The 17048-nt window shown below is 42.5% G+C and overlaps 1 protein-coding gene across 3 annotated transcripts in view; it reads left to right on the top strand.

The window, feature by feature from the left end:
- PTPN11 (protein tyrosine phosphatase non-receptor type 11) overlaps nucleotides 1-17048 on the top strand; it is an 83016-nt gene that overhangs the window by 39037 nt on the left and 26931 nt on the right. For all 3 annotated transcript variants that reach the window (XM_025474009.3, XM_025474010.3, XM_049101680.1), the window contains exons 7-9: nucleotides 10051-10147; nucleotides 13299-13378; nucleotides 13509-13667. In XM_025474009.3, the coding sequence (XP_025329794.1) occupies nucleotides 10051-10147; nucleotides 13299-13378; nucleotides 13509-13667 (336 nt within the window). The remainder of the gene's footprint in view (nucleotides 1-10050; nucleotides 10148-13298; nucleotides 13379-13508; nucleotides 13668-17048) is intronic.

A 17048-nucleotide genomic window follows, 5' to 3' on the forward strand; every position in this document is an offset into this window, starting at 1 on the left:
GTCACTCAGTGGTCTAGCGTCTGACTTCAGCTCAGGGCATGATCCTGGAGTTCTGGGATTGAGTCCCGCATGGGGCTCCCTGTGGGAAGCCTGCTTCTCCCTCTGACTGTGTCTCTACCTCTCTCTGTGTGTCTCTCATGAATAAATTAATAAATAAAATCTAAAAAAAAATTAATAAATTCAGGTTGTTGATCTTCTTCTAGGGTTTGGACGAAACGTTGTAACCCCAAGTCTGATTTTGTTCCTAGAGACTGCCCATTTTTGCTCTGTGTACACATCTTGTATCTCCTACATCTCTCTGCTTATGAATGTGAAGAGGCAGCTAATAGTTCTAGATTTGTTGTAATGGAGCAAAGTTCTGCTAAAACGAGGCACTCACTACATAAATGAAAAGGCAGGTTATGATCTTAGAATTTTGTGCCTGCAATGTGCTTTACCTGAAACCAGAACTCAGCCTTTGTGCATCTTGGTGAGATCTGTATTGTATGGCCACGTTTATAGGGTATGTGTACTTTCTCTCCACCCGTTCTTCCCTTTGGAGTCCGCTGGGCCTGAGCTGCCAGGGTACACTGGGCTGAACCTGGATATTCCATCTGACTGCAAGACCCAAGTGCAGGGTGGAAGTCTTGCTGCTGACAGTATTTCAGCTGCCACTCCTTCTTTCACCCTCCTGCTCCATCTGGCTGCCCTCTCTGTATCCAGTATCCCTACTCTCTAGATACCTGCTTCATCCTTTGTTTCCTTCCATAGATTCCTCAGCTTCTTGACTTACAAACCGTACTTCTGGTCCCTTACAGGTTGAAACCAGCAACTTTAGTCTTTGTACCAAAGTCTAGGATTCTCATTGGCTCAGTTGCCATCCATATCTGGTCCAAGGAGTGGTACCCAGGACATGATCACTTAGAACAACTAAGTCTGTAAGGAATAACAGTTGTTAGAGATGAGTGTTCTAGGGAGTTAGACAGATGTCCCCCAAATATTTCCCCCAACAGTAGACATTGGTAGTGGCGTGATTCATTCATTCATTCACCAAATAGTTATTAAGCACAGACTGTATGCTGGGTTCTCTTCTAGGGCCTGGGGATGTACCAGGAAGCAAATTGAAGTTATTATCCTTCTGGAGCTTTATAGTCAACTGGAAGAGACAGAGAGTAAACAAATAAGTGAATGTTATGTGAGATGGTGATATATAGGTGATATATGCTGTGGAGACAATAAAATAGGGCCAGATAGGAAGGGTGTGCTAATGGGAGCATTACCATTTTACACAAGTCTGTCTCTCTGATATAGTGATATTTGAACAGAACTTCGAAGGAGATAAGAGAGCAAGCCATGGAGATAACTTCAGAAAGAACATTCAAGGCAGAAAGAACAATGTTAAAGTTGGACGTCTAACTGCCTGATAGACATCTGATGGGAATATGATTGTTCATATGATGTTATGGGTGGGATTATACTAGGATAATGTTCCTTTGTCACTTCACCTTATTAACACTCCTCAGTTCCCAGCTTCAGGGTCATTTTCTCAGGGAAACCTTCCCTGATCCCTGTCTGCGTACCTGGATTGTTTTTTTTTTTTTTTTTTTTTTAGATTTTATTTATTTATTCATGAGAGACAGAGAGAGAGAGAGTCAGAGACACAGGCAGAGGGAGAAGCAGGCTCCATGCAGGGAGCCCGATATGGGACTTGATTCTGGACTAGGATCACACCCTGGGCCGAAGGCAGAGGCTCAACTGCTGACCACCCAGGCATCCCATGGATTGGTTCTTATTACAGGTGCACCTAGGTAGCAGCCCTTTACTTTATAATCCTTGCTCTCCTTGGAGTTTTCAGGCACTCCATGTGGCTATTGTTTTCATGCTTGTCTCTCGTACCATGAATTCACAGAAGCAGAAGACATTAAGTCTGTTGGAATAATGAGAGATTTTGCTCGAATTAAACTAATGGTGAACAAATAAAGAGATATACTTTGATTCTGCTATTATAAGTCTGCCATGTGCATATTATCTCTGAAAAGAACCCAAAGCAGTCTGTGGGCCCCAGAAGAACAAATAGTCCTGTGTTGTTTCCTGTATCTCCCAGGAGAGACTACAGGAGAGCCTGGCTCACAGTAGACACAAAGGATGTATTTGCATTGGGTGTTGAATATAAGTTCTTTTTAGTAGAGAGAGAGAGAGAGAGAGAGAGAGAGAGAGAGAGGTATTGGATTCAGACTGTATGTATTCAATGGGGAACAGCTTTCTGATGCTTACAAAGTATGGAGGAATATTCCAGGCTTTGCTTTGAGATATTCCTCTTTACTCCTGTGTACTTTTCATGTGGAGACCCTGCTTGAGGGTTGTAAATGCACATTTTAGTCTTCAAGACCCTTCTACATACTTGCCCAAGAGAATCTAATTCAGCATGGTAGTTAATGAATTTCAGAAAAATTTTAGCTTTGAACCTCCTGTTCTGACTTAAAAAAAAAAAACAACAAACCCACAACACACACTCATACAAACCCTACACATCATATTAACTGGGGTTATTTTTTCCCAGTGCTTTAAACTTGTTTTCCTTAGTAATTTGATTTTTGTTTTTCAAGCCCATCCTCCTTCTGTTACGCAAGCGTCTCTCTGTCGTGGTCTGAAGCTGTTTTCAGCTTGCATGGGCGCTGCAGTCATTTCCCTGACAGCTACACAGATGTCCTGGATTCTGCCAGCAGCTCTGCCAACCGACGTGTCTCTAGGAGGAGCTAATGCCTGTCTTCAAACCCACAGTCCGGTTTGATTTCTTTAAAGTGATTACGTCCTGCTCAAGGGAGCTATAAATTCTACTTTGAGACGGTTAGTTTTATGGAAACAAGACTTTAACTGCACCCCAAAGCTGTGTCTAGAATAATAATTCTTGCTGGTGATCTCTAGCTGACATCTTCCTCTTGGTGGTTGAGCCCCCAACCAGGGCTCTGGCCTTGTGCTTCAGAATGCTCTGGGACAGCAGGCCTGAGCTGGAACTAGGATTTTCCACATAGGCCTGAGCTCCCAGTTGCTTAACAGAAGCTCTGGTGCCTTCCTGTGGGCAGAGCTCTACAGTGGTTAGAGGTTTTATTCTGCAAGCTTAATGCTCCATTCTGGGGAAATTCTTTTGTTTCCTTTGGACTTTCTCTTCCAGCATTTCTCTCTGTTCTGTTCTTTGCCCCTCTGGTGTCAGGTTTTTCTCTTTAGAGTTGTTTCCTTTTGCTGGAGCAGCTCGGTGTCTTCACAGAGAATAAGAACTGAAGGTGCTTTCAGGCCCTTGAACAGATACCTCCTCTCTGCCTCAGGCTTCCCTGTCACCCTTAAATGACCTTGCTGCTTTCTGCGTCTGCCATTCTCCTCTGTCTTCCTCATTGAGCGGGCCATGGCTGTGGCCTCTGTTTCTTCTGAGCTCCTGCTCTGTTTAACCTTGGGATGGGACTTCTTCCCACATACCAAGAGAGCACTGGTGGAAGATCCCAGCAGCTTTCTTATTGTGACACCAATAGTCTTTGCTTTAGCCCCTTTTCCCTTGTGTGCTGCTTTTGAGACCACTGTCAGCTCCTCATTCCAACAATTTCCTTCTCTTGCTTTCTCTGACCTGTGGCAGCATAGGCTTGGTTTTGGCCCTTTCCCGCTCCCTGTGCCTCTGGTTGCTCTCTACCTTCCCTTCTTTTGACCAGCTACTTGACAGTTCCCTAAGACATGGTCTGGACTGGCTGACTATGGCCGTTCCCTAAGACATGGACATGGTTCATTTGGCTTGAAAATTTGCTTTTCGTTGGGTAGTACATCCATTCTCATCCTTTTCTGGCTAACCCCTAAGTTTATCTTGCTTCTGAGCTCTGGTTTTGCCTTTTAAATTATGTTTTCCACATTTCTTGGCTGTCCTGTCTCTTCATATTTGAAGATATGAATAGGAGCCTATTATTTCCCCCTTCAAACCAAATGCCCCCTTTTACTTCACTGTCTCTGGCGCTCATGCTGTTTATACATTGGCCCCACAGGCTGGAGTCTTCAGAACCTCTCCTACCTCCTCTTTATCCCCTTTCTACTGTACCTTGCCATTCACCAAATGCTATCGATTCTCCTTTTCTGATGTCTTTCTGCTCTTAGAGAACAGAAGAAAACTTTCATTTATTGTCTACTTGGTGCTGCATATTGGGCTAGGGAAGTCATCTCCATTGCATCCATGTGTTCTGAGAGATTAAGGCACCTGCTTGGGACTGCCCAGGTAGGCAGTGGTGGAGATAGAGTCTCATCTGATGCCAGAGGTACAGGCTTTCATCACCCCAGAAGACACAAGCTGTTCTTTTCCCCTCTGTGTATCACCCTCCACCCTTTGTACGAATCTGCACTCAGTATTTCTCCTGTCCCTCTTGTGCTCAGAAACCATCAGTGGCTCCCTATTTCCCACCTGAGACATACCCTTTGCATTTTGATGAAGAAACTGGAAAGAAGTGAGAAACTTGTCCCCAGGGGTGGGGCTGGGGGTGGGGCAATGGTTGGCTCTGTGGTGTGATCAGGTAGACTTGACTCCGAGTCTGCTACATCATGCTTCTTTTCACTCAGCTGTTAAAGATTCTTCTGCCCAGTTTTTAAGGCCCACCATTGTTTTTCTGACCCTCTGCATCTAACCCCATTGCCCCACTTCCTAGTATACAGCTTCTAGACTTATCTGCCAGTCTTCTTTACCTCTTATTAACTCTAGCCTCTTAGCCATGTTTGCTTGCCTTCCCTAACTTGGTGAGGTGTCTTTCTTCCTTGGACCTGTTTAAATGCTTCACCTGCGTCAGGCCTCAGCTCTTCCCAGAAACCTGCTTCAGTGAGTTTTCGTGGATATCACTCCCTAAATTCCACACCACATAATTAATTCCACACTTAATTATAGATTTGTTTTATACTGTTTGCTCAATTTGTGAGCAAATTGTGTCAGAAACTGTTCTCCTCTAGGGACTGTGCCTTTTAATTCATTTTTCTACTGATTCTCCACCTTCTTAGAGGAAGGGGGTGTCTGGGTTTACAACAGGCAGCCGGGAGAGGACCAGATCTTGGGTTGGTTTTGTCCGTCAGCTTCCTAAGTGCTTATCCATCATTTGGGACTTTCTCTGGTGATGCAGGTCTACAGCTGCCCCTTCATTCCTGGGCAATGCTGTGGACTCGTTCAGGACAAGCTGCCCCAAATCCATCGCATAGAAATGGTGACAGGCTGTGCAGCATGATGATGGGGGTGGGGGTGGGGGCTTTCACCTGCCTGTGGTGCCTGGTGACACCATAGGCTTTGCAGTAAAGAGGACCTGATGAGAAATTGCAGTGTTCCTCTGCATAGAGGACAGATGCCAAAGGAAAACAGAAGTTCATTCAGACTGGGTAGAACGCTTGCTTTTGGATCCTGCCCAGGTGGTTACCACTGTCTTAATAATTATTCATGGCATCAGAGCCAGGGAGACCATCTGCCTGCCAGCCTTTCTCGGCTCCCTTTCTGTCCTTCAGGAGGCCATGGCCAAGGGGCGGGGAAGGGAGAGCGAGTGGGAGCTTTTACATTTTTATTATTAATTTGCCTGTAAAAAACCCCTTCGTTTATTATGGAAGCTTTCAAATACTCCAAAGTAGAGAAAACAGTGTGATGGACCTTCTTTTTCCCAACTTTGAAACTCACTAACATTTTATTAATCTTCTTTCCTTTATCACCACCCCTCCCCCACCTCATCTAATACATACACCCTTGTAGTTTTTTTATTTTATTTTTATTTATTTTTATTTTTAGAGATTTTATTTATTCATGAGAGACACAGAGACACAGGCAGAGAGAAACAGACTCCCCACAGGGAGCCTGATGTGGGACTCAATTCCAGGACTCCAGGATCATGCTCTAGGCCGAAGGCAGATGCTCAACCACTGAGCCACCCAAGTGTCCTATCTGCCAGTTTGTTTAACAGCTGCTGTCTGTCTCTCTTTGATCCTTTTCCTCCATTTGGATTGATGACGTTTTGGTCAGGAGTCAGGTCCAGTGGTTTTCAATCAGGGCTTTGGAAGTCCTGTTGGGGTCTCTTGGTCATTATAGTGACTGGGGGTGGGGTGCTGCTCTTGGCATTTAGGCTGCAGGGGCTCCGGGGAGTGGGAAACGGGTGTTCATTGGCCATAAACATCAGGGGATGGTTCTGCTCAATGGACACTTGTCCCATACACCATTAGTCATGCTCCTGGGCACTTTTTTTTTTTTTTTTGAAGATTTTATTTTTAAGTAATCTCTGCACCCAATGTGGGACTGAAACTCACAACCCTGAGATCAAGAGTCGCATGCTCCACTGACTGACCCAGCCAGGCAACCCAGCTCCTGGGCACTTCAAAATGTACAATGTGGATCAGGGGATTGGCTCGCTCTTGAGACTTTTTAAGGCTTAAAATTTAATATAATCCCTTTGGCTCTAGATCTGTTTTGACTCATGCAATCAGGAGACTGTAACTAGCCTCTGGCATATTTTAAGGTTCATCATTTAATCCAAATTCTTTGTTTGTATTACTTGGGCCAACAGGTATCTTGCAGCCTCTGTCCTTGCAGCTTTACATTGTTCCTTTTTCTGCTTGTCATTATCATTAGCATCCCTGCCACCACCGAGTGGAGACTGGGGATGGAGACACAAGTGACATTTAGCTTGACAGGTCATTTGCAGCTTTTTTGTGCCCCAGGGACTGCTGGTGAGAGAGAGGTTGTGGAAGATAAACCAGCAAAGTGTTGTAATAACCTGCAGGGGCAGGCTTGTTGGATATTCTTCTGCTTCTTCCAGCCATCAGCCTGGTGTTGGGGAGGAAACACCCCATGACAGGTGGTAGCTGATCATCTTGGGTTCCGTTGGGGAGCCTCTGTGGGTAGAGCATGGCAAGTCACCCTTCTGAGTTCTTTTTATTTTCAGCCTCCCTCTAGATGGATGGCAGCCTTCCTCTGTGGAAAATGAAATGTATTCAGACAACTTGGGCCCCAGGCACAGATGAGAATGGATTCATGGGCACTGAGGAAGGAGCTGGCAGTAAGACACATAGTTAGTCATTATTAATCTGTGACAGCTGCTGGCCACTGCCAGTTAGCACCGACTGTGCCTGGGACGCAGGTGCTCTGGGCTTGTTCTTTCTGGAAGACATGGGGGCCCAAAGGCCTGTCTCAGCCTGTGTGCTGTTCAGACCCCAAATCCACATGAAAGAGGCAATTGGTAACTTGATGCAGGATGAGGGTAGCCCCTGGTCAACCTGAGTAGATGGTCTAGCCAACATGCCATGTTTTTGTACTTTCCACAGTTTTCTATCTCAACTCTCACACCAACCCTGTGGGGTTGGTAATTAGGATTATCCCCACTTTACACTTGAGGAAGCTGAGGCACAGACAGGATCGTCACTTGGCGAAGTAGAAGCTGAGGTTAGAGGCGGGGCTCCATTAGCTCAGAGAAGAGAAGGCATATGAGTTGTCCTGAAAAACTTAGACTTGGTCTCAGGCAGGGGGAAACATTGAAAGAGATTGAACAGGGAGGGCCTGGGTGAAATTTGCCTTTTATAGAGCTAGCTTGGATCTGCGCCTCCACCAGTGAAGCGTCACACGACATTTGGTTCTTTTTTTTTTTTTTTTTTTTTTTTTTTTTTTTTTTTATTTATTTATGATAGTCAGAGAGAGAGAGAGAGGCAGAGACATAGGCAGAAGGAGAAGCAGGCTCCATGCACCGGGAGCCCGACGTGGGATTCGATCCCGGCTCTCCAGGATCGCGCCCTGGGCCAAAGGCAGGCGCCAAACTGCTGCGCCACCCAGGGATCCCCGACATTTGGTTCTTAAGTGAGCGCTTGAGTGCTTCACTGTCAGGTTGGTTTTGAATCAAGCAGCTAATTATTTCCTAGCCCCTTCCACTCCCTCTGTAGCTTTTGTTGATGTTTCTCTTCACTTGTTTGGCTTTTAATTGGTTGAGTCAGTTTGCAGTGTTTGAGCTTCTTTTTGAACCTCACCTTTGTGTCTGAAAATCACGATTGAACCTTCCTAACATGGCAATATCGCTCTGTAAGAGTGGCTTACAATTCAGAAGAAATGCCAGTTTTCAGAAGGCAAGTGGCTGGGGCGCCTGGGTGGCTCAGTTGGTTGAGCATCTGCCTTCCACTCAGGTCTTGATCTCAGGGTCCTGGGATCAAGGGAGCCTGCTTCTCCCTCTCCCTTTGCTCATCCCCAGCTGCTTGTTCTCTCTCTCTCTCTCTGTTAAATAAATAAATAAAATCTTTAAAAAGGCAAATGGCTTTAATTACTTAATCTGAGCTCATTTTAAAAATTGGAATGGCCGTCTCATTGTCAGAGTTCTGTGTACATTATATTTTATTCCTGCCCAGGTTCTAGCTAGCTAACTACTTTTGTTATGAGCTGTGTGTCAAGGCCAAATACTGCATTTTCAAACAGAGAGTCAAATAACAGTTTAAAATCCTGACTTTCATACCTGTCTGTGAAATTCAGATAAATGAAATGGAAATACAGTGGGCTGCTTGTTATAAAACACTGAATTGATTCTTGCTCCTGGTGGAAACCTTCATGAGCTAGCCATTTTGAAATTTATAATGTGCATATATAGCACATCTATATTTTCTTTTTAATTTGCCTTCCACTTTCTTGATTTGCCCACTTGTGATTTCTGCTTACAAATTAGACTTTTTGGAAACTAATGGTCCCTTAAAGAGGTACATTTGAGTATGTCTGGGTGGCTTAGTTAGTTAAGCATCTATTTTCGGCTTGGGTTATGATCCCAGGGTCCTGGGATTGAGTTGCATTTCAGGCTCCCTACTCAGTGGGGAACCTGCTTCTCCCTCTCTCTTTACCTGTCCCCTTGCTCATGCTCTTTCTCAGATAAATAAATCTTAAAAAAAAAGGTACTTTTTATAATTTTGAAAATAAAACCTACCCATTGTACATGCTTCAACCTGGCCTGCCCACTTCATCTGTTTTTGCAGCTGGTCCTTCTCTGCTTCCCTATGTCTTCTCTTCCACTTGGGCTAGTCCTGCTGTGGCTGCCTCAGGTAGCCTCTCCCTGATTGAGTTCCTACCTCCTTCCCCTGCAGAAGTGTCCCTCCTGGCCGCTTGCTCCAAGAGCCTGACATTCTCTTCCTCATTGTCTGGCTGGGGAAAACATAGGAAGCAGGTGTTTGTGTAGACGCAGTAGATGCAGGCTGGCTGCCTAGCACACTAATGTGGGTTTCTGGTGTGGAGGAGCAAAGCTTGTATGCCCATGATCCAGTGGTACCCAGTACCACTTCTATAGTATCCAACTTTGAGAGCTGATGTGTGGCTTGCTTTGAATTAAACAGTGGTAAAAGTAGGCAGCAGACCATAAAGTCAAGAGTGTAATCACAGCTGTTACAATGCTCACTGGCTTTTGTTCTTTTTTTTTTTTTAAGTTTATTTGTTTTTAGTAATCTCTACACCCAATGTGGGTCTCAAACCTATAGCCCTGGGATCAAGAGTTGAACACTCTCTTAACTGAGCCAGCCAGGTGCCCCGATTTTCATTCTTAATAATTATTATTTTAAACAGTTTCTCTACTAATGAATATTTTTTTCATTGTAAAAAATTTAGGCAAAAAAAAAAAAAAATGAAGATAAGGCCTTCATAATCCCACTATCCAGAAAAAGAAATCCCCATTACTTTTTTGGTATATATTCTCCTGCCATTTCTTATATACATAGGCAAATGCAAACATATGACTTATGTAATAATACTGTTTTGGAAATCTGACCTTCTTTTCACTTAACACTCTGATAATTTTTTCCATGGCATTAAAAATTTTCTTAGAACGTCTTTTTAAGTGACTGCAGAATATTTGTTTGTATGAATTCATGGTAGTGTTATATAGGCAGTTCTTTTTTATTAGAAATTGTTTTTGGCACTATTGATACAGTGTTAAGATGAGCTTCCCTATAGCTGCTGCAACCCTGAACCTTTCCTAGGATAAATTTCTCAAAGCAGAAATGCTGAGCCAGGCTTTTTTTTTTTTTTTTAAGCTTTTGATGTGCAATAATATTTCTTTTTTCCCTCTCCAGACACTACAACAACAGGAGTGCAAACTTCTTTATAGCCGAAAAGAGGGTCAGAGGCAAGAAAATAAGAACAAAAATAGATATAAAAACATCCTGCCTTGTAAGTATTAATATTCTGTTCAATAATAGTCACTCTTGGAGAGTTTGATTCCTATGTCCCTGTAACTTCCTGGGTGCCACATGCCTTCTCAGAAGATCTGAGGCCTTAGCCTCTTTGAATTGTGAGTGGTTTCCAAAATCAGAAAATGTGGTGGGGATGGTTGATAATTCACCTAGTTCTTGTGATGCTGGTCCTGGGTAAAATTGCCACCAGGTGGTCTTGAGTGTGTTCTTTCTTTCTTCCTTCCTTCCTTCCTTCCTTCCTTCCTTCCTTCCTTCCTTCCTTCCTTCCTTCCTTCCTTTCTTTCTTTTCTTCTTTCTTTCAAGATTTTATTTATTTATTCATGAGAGACACAGAGAGAAAGAGACACAGAGACACAGGCAGAGGGAGAAGCAGGCTCCATGCAGGGAGCCTGACGTGGGACTCGATCCTGGGTCTCCAGGATCACGCCCTGGGCTGAAGGCAGCACTAAACCGCTGAGCCACCCAGGCTGCCCATGTTATTTCTTGCTGTTAATTATTTTTGTCTGCCTAAGAGTGAAAATCTCAAGGCTTGCCATCTCCCAGGATCAGGCCACACCAAGACCCTCAGAGGTACCAGGCTTGTGTCCTTGTACTTCAGGACTCCGTTTGTGGGTCTTGGGGAAGACACACCTTCTGGGACTCCATTCCCTCTTCTGGGGAACAGGCAGCTTCCTCCTGAAGACTCTTCAACTGCTGTCTGCTCCCTGAGCTCCTGAACTCGAGTTATAGGAGATAACAAGTACATACTTACACTTTGCTCTGAAAAGGACCCCGAGGTATCCATAAGGCATTTTATACCCAAATGCTGCCTGGTAGAACCCAAGCTGAGCCACAGGGAACAAGAGGCCTGGAAGGATGAAGGTCTTAGGTTAAGATCCCAGAGATGGCACTAAACAGTTGTCATAGCCTACCTCCCCTGAGGGCTGACTCTGCCAGACTCTGCATTTGTCTCACTTACTTCTTACCACATGCACATAAAGCAGGTGTTCTTATTCTTCCGGTTTTTATAGACCATTTTAGCAAGATTGCAACTTGGAGAACTGACATAGGAGCCCCCATAGCCACTGCTCTTAGCACCATGCTCTCTGAGGGATCTCCAGAGTGGCCTGTGCAAGGCAGTCCACTGGGGAGAAGGGAAGGAACATTTAGAACTTCTCTTGAAGGGATCCCTGGGTGGCTCAGCAGTTTCGCGCCTGCCTTTGGCCCAGGGCGTGATCCTGGAGTCCCGGGATCGAGTCCCATGTCGGGCTCCCGGCATGGAGCCTGCTTCTCCCTCTGCCTGTGTCTCTGCCTCTCTCTCTCTCTCTTTCTCTCTCTCTCTCTCTCTCTGTCTATCATAAATAAATAAAAATAATCTTTAAAAAAAAAAGAACTTCTCTTGATTTATATCCTTTATCTAAAAAAATAAACAAAGAAAATTTAAATCTGACATACAGATTGATAGCAGTGCGTGCATAATGTATTTACCAACTTAAAAATAGGGCTTGTTTGTATATATATGTGTATATATTTCAGAGTTCAAAAACTTCACAATTAAGTTCTTTATTGGGATGTATGCACAAATTTGGTGAGCATTGCTCAAATGTCTCATCAGGTCCAAGTCATTTTGTCAGGTATCAGACTTGGGGTGTGTGTGTGTGTGTGTGTGTGTGTGTGTGTGTGTGTGTGTAGCATGGTCTTTCTCTTTCTGTGTACATATATACACTTATATGGTACATATGCACATCACATCGATACAGTTATTTGAGATATATGTAGGTGAGGATGGGAGAAAGTGGATGCATTAAAATAGGGAGAATAGACAATACGAATTTGCAGAGAATCTATCTCAGTCACACTATGGTCCTGATGACCTTGGGGAAGCCTCATCCTGTTTCCGTTGTAAGTTTTCTTTTCTGCTCAGAGGACCTGGTGGAACTCATTAATAAGATTCAGAGATGTAGGAAAAGGTGATGGGAACAATAGTATGTAGTATCTGAAGAGAGTATCCTTGCCTTTTCCTCTCCTAAAGATCCCAGTCAGATGCTTCCTCTTGGTTAATACCTTCTTTCTTTAGACTTGAGGAGTCCAAGGCATACAGCTTTATTACTAATTCCTGTTGTAAAATAATTTTTTTTTTAAGAGAGGGTAGGAAGTGTTCAGGGAGAAGGAGAGAGAGAATCTTAAGCAAACTCCACACCCAGTATGGAGCCTGACATGGGGCTCAATATCACATGATCTCAGCCAGAGATTATGACCTGAGCTGAAGTTGAGAGTTGGACACTTAACCGACTGAGCCACCTAGGCACCCCTCCCATTATAAAATAAGTTGCTTAGTAGAGCACTCAGATTTTTATACCAGTAATGTGGTTTTTTTTTTTGTTTTTTTGTTTTTTTTGGGTTTTTTTAGTAATGTACTTTTGTACAGAATTTAGTCGGTTGATACCATCAAAATCTTATCTTCTGGGGCGCATAGGTGGCTTAGTCTGTTAAGCGTCTGCCTTTGGCTCAGGTCATGATCCCAGGTCATGGGATTGAGTCCCAACATCAGGCTCCCTGCTTGATGGGGAGCCTGCTTCTCCCTCTCCTGCTGCTCCCCCTGCTTGTGCGCTCATGCATTCTTTCTGTCAAATACATTAATAAAATCTTTTAAAAAATTTTATCTCTTAGATTAGATTTCATTCTGCTTCACTAAAAAAAAAAAAAAAGCCACCATTTTTATTATGGGGGGATCTCTCTCCCCAAATTATGTGAAGCAAATCTCAGACATTATGTCATTTATCTGTACTTTACTCTTCTTAAAAAAAAAAAAAGAAAACTTTTGTTTTGAGATACTTTTAGACTCATTAGAAGTTATAAAAATATACAGAGGGTTCCCATGTACCCTTTATCCAGCTTCTCCCAGTGATAATATCCTGTGTGTCTATAGTATATCATCAAGACCAGGGAGTTGCTGTTGCTACTTTATTTTTTTTTAATATGGTATTATGAGACATCATGTGGTATTCAGATCATTGTTGTGCTCATTAAGATTTAATTTTTTATGTGGTTTTATCACTAAAAGAATAAAACTTGGATTGGGTTGAAGATTAACTGATCTGAAATGATTTATCCTGAAGAAGTATGACTGTGGTCTCTTTTTCTTCCAGTTGATCATACCAGGGTTGTCCTGCATGATGGTGATCCTAATGAGCCTGTTTCAGATTACATCAATGCAAATATTATCATGGTAATCTTTGCTTTCCACAGTGTTTTCTGACCATATATTGCTACCCATTTTTTCTATTTTGTTTTTTGTATTTCTTGTAACCTGAAAGCAACGTTCAAATGTTTGAAGGATTTTCTTAATAAATTTCTAGCCTGAGTTTGAAACCAAATGCAACAATTCAAAGCCCAAAAAGAGTTACATTGCCACACAAGGCTGTCTGCAAAACACCGTGAATGACTTTTGGCGGATGGTATTTCAAGAGAACTCCCGAGTGATTGTCATGACAACGAAAGAAGTGGAGAGAGGAAAGGTATACTCTGTGCTCTTCTAAAAATATTTTTTAAATATCAGACATGTCAGATTGAACCTGTTAAGAGTTGAGTAAACAAATTAAGCTTACTCTAAACTGACCCTCTGGAGAAAAGAGAGTAGAAGAAATTTGATTGTGACAAGCCTTAGTGTAGTTTTCATAAAAGTTCCTTCTGCTTGGTGTTCACTGAGCTTCATGGATCTGTGGATTTATAGTTTTCTCTAACTTTGGAAATGCTTATTATTTCTTCAAACATGGAACACCAATTACACATATATTAGGCTGCTTGATGTTGTCCTGTGGCTTACTGAGGCTTTGCTCATTTTGTGCAGTTGTCTTTTTCCCCTTGTTTCATTTTTTTTTTTAAAGGATGTTTGTAGTACATACACCATAAAGATTTAGAGAGCATGTGTGCACACAGAGGTAGAAGCAGACTCCCCGCTGAGCAGAGATCCAGATGTGGGGCTTGATCCCAGGACCCTCACATCATGAACCCAGGTGGAAAGCAGATGCTTAAGTCTGCTGAGCCACCCAGGTGCTCTCACCTTGTTTCATTTTGGATAGTTTCTTTTGCTGTATGTCTTTAAGTTAATCTTTTGTTTTGCAGTATGTCACCTGCTATTAATACTATTCAGTGTGTTTTCTATAGCAGATGTTGTCTTTTTTCATCTCTAGAAGTTTTACTGTTTTTTTTTTTTTTTTAATGTCTTCTGTCTTTCTTTTTAGCTTATACTTTTTGGACAAATGGAGTATATTTGTAATAACTGTTTTAATGTCCTTGTTACTAATTCTGTTATATATATCTCTTCATTCTGCCTGTATTTTACTTGTTTAAGGTGGGAAGGTGAATCCAGTCCCTCTTACTATATTGTATCCAGGAGCAGAGGTCCACAAGGGAGTGTTGAGAAGGCCAGTCTAGTACCTTCAGAGGATTAGACTACTAACAAATAGCGGTTTCACTGGTCATATAAATTATACTTACTATGATGTGTAAACATTTTAACATTAATTTGAATTATTTAAACAGCATATTCATATAAATATCCAAACTCATTATGGTCATGGTTAAAATTGTGTTTGTCACTATCTCTTGTCCACCCATTTGAAATCCCCGTTACCAGTGTGTGTGTGTTCTTCCTTGCTGTCTTCCTGGCTTTCTCATACATACATGTAGGAGAGACATTATTATAGGCATTACATACCTGCAATTATGTATATGTATGTATGTATGTGTGTGTGTGCCTGTGTGAGTATACAGTAATATTTTCTGAAAACTACTACATGTAAAAGTGTTTTCAAATCTTAACTTTGTTGTGGATCTTGGGCCCCACCCAAATGAATCTTCTAACATCTACTGTTAGTACATAGTGACCTATTTCCTTCTTTTTAGTAATTGCATGATGGTCCATAGTAAGATCCATAATTTACATAAATCTCACCATTATGTATTGGGCATTGAAATGTTTCAGTTTTTGCTCTTAACAAACAGTGCTCAAGGGAATAATCTTATTCTTGCTTGTGTGTGTGTGGCAAGTGTCTCTCTAGGTTAGATGTCACAAAAAGGAATGCTAGGGCAGCCCGAGTGGCTCAGTGGTTTAGCGCCTGCCTTTGGCCCAGGGCATGATCCTGGAGTCCCGGGATCGAGTCCCACATTGGGCTCCCTGAATGGAGCCTGCTTCTCCCACTGCCTATATCTCTGCCTCTGTCTGTGTCTCTCATGAATAAATAAAAAAAATAAAATCTGAAAAAAAAAAAAAAAAAAGGAATGCTAGGTCATCGGGCTTGCATGTTGTAAATTTAAAGAGATTGTGCCAAACTGCTCTCAGAGTGGTTGTCCCAGCATGCACCACCCCCACCTCCCCAGCTGCTCTGTCAAGTAATCATCTCCTAGCACTCCTCATGACACTTCAGGTCTTTAAAAAGTTGTAACATCCCACATCCACAGTGAAGCAGACAGATTTCATTGAGTGACAGTTCTGTGTGCTATCCCAATGTGAGTCCATCCATGTGGGTTTTTAATATGGGAAAGTTCTGTGTTTTTGTGTTTCAGTAACGTTCTTTTGTAGTTATAGTTTAATTGGCTTACATAAAGTTTGCATGGAATTTAACAATCATACCTGTGAGTTAAACCTAAGACAGATGGGTGATTTTGCATTTTAGCTCTCCCAATGTAATTTTCCTGTCAATTTTGAAGGGCAGCATGGTTTTGTAAGATTTTCATCATTGTGCTAACTAGTCGTTATGCTTCTGAAAACCTTTGAGGCCAGATCTGGTTATTGTGAAACAAAGGCTTCCTCTAGCAGCCACCTGCAGTAATATTAGGTGGTGGTGGTGTTTTTTTTTTTAAGATTTTATTTATTTATTCATGAGAGACACAGAGAGAGGCAGAGATACAGGCAGAGGGTGAAGCAGACTCCTTGCAAGGAGCCCATTGTGGGACTTGATCCCAGGACCCCGGGATCATACCCCGAGCCAAAGGCAGATGCTCAACTGCTGAGCCACCCAGGCATCCCACATTAGGTGTTTAATGGACAGGTCTTGCTAGTTTCTGCTTCAGATGAGTGTCACTTGCCCTGAGTATAGAAGAGAAAACCGAGCCATCTGTCCTGCCTGGTGTCTGATTCATAGGAGACGACCTCTCCTCATGGGATCTGGGGACATGAAGAGAGGGTTCTTTTTTTTTTTTTTTTTTTTTAAGAGAGGGTTCTTATGTCACTTCAGAGGTATTAGTTTTGGTCCCTTTCAGAAGAGCCGTTGGAAGCTTCTAGAACAGACAGACATTGGGCCAATCAGTCTGCCCCTTCTTCATCTCCATTTCAAATCTGGACCTGCTTCCCGATTATGCTCTTCAGTCCAGTGGAGAGGATAGAATGATAGATGCATTCTGTCCACAGCCGGTTCTGATAACCTGCTCTCTCGGCCTCAGACTACTCTAGATTCCCCTCGATTCCTGGGCTTTAGTTTATTTTTTATTTTTTTTTGAAAGGCTTTAGTTTAAAAGCTGATGTATTAGCTCTCACATTTTAGAATATGTTTGCCAAAGTCTGTGTAAGAGTTTGGAAATCTGGGAGGAGGGCTGTGGTAGGTAGCCTGGTGATGTTTAAAGTCAGCTGAAATGTTTTCAGAGTTGTGATTTAATTTTCTGTTCTCTATTGAATCTCTTGAGCAACCAAGTCACAGAGTTGATTGGCCAGCAACAGCATTGAGTACAATTAATATTAAAAGTGCTTATCTGGGGATAATAAAAATTGTATCAAATCTATCAAAGAGGTATTTGTATCTACAAAATACTGCAGGGATAGCTGAATTCAGGATAATAATAAATAAAAGACCATGTAAACCATTGCCAGGCAAAAAAGTTGCACTATCTGCTAATGCTTC

Source organism: Canis lupus, chromosome 26 (assembly GCF_003254725.2).
Source record: "Canis lupus dingo isolate Sandy chromosome 26, ASM325472v2, whole genome shotgun sequence".
Classification (NCBI taxonomy): domain Eukaryota; kingdom Metazoa; phylum Chordata; class Mammalia; order Carnivora; family Canidae; genus Canis; species Canis lupus.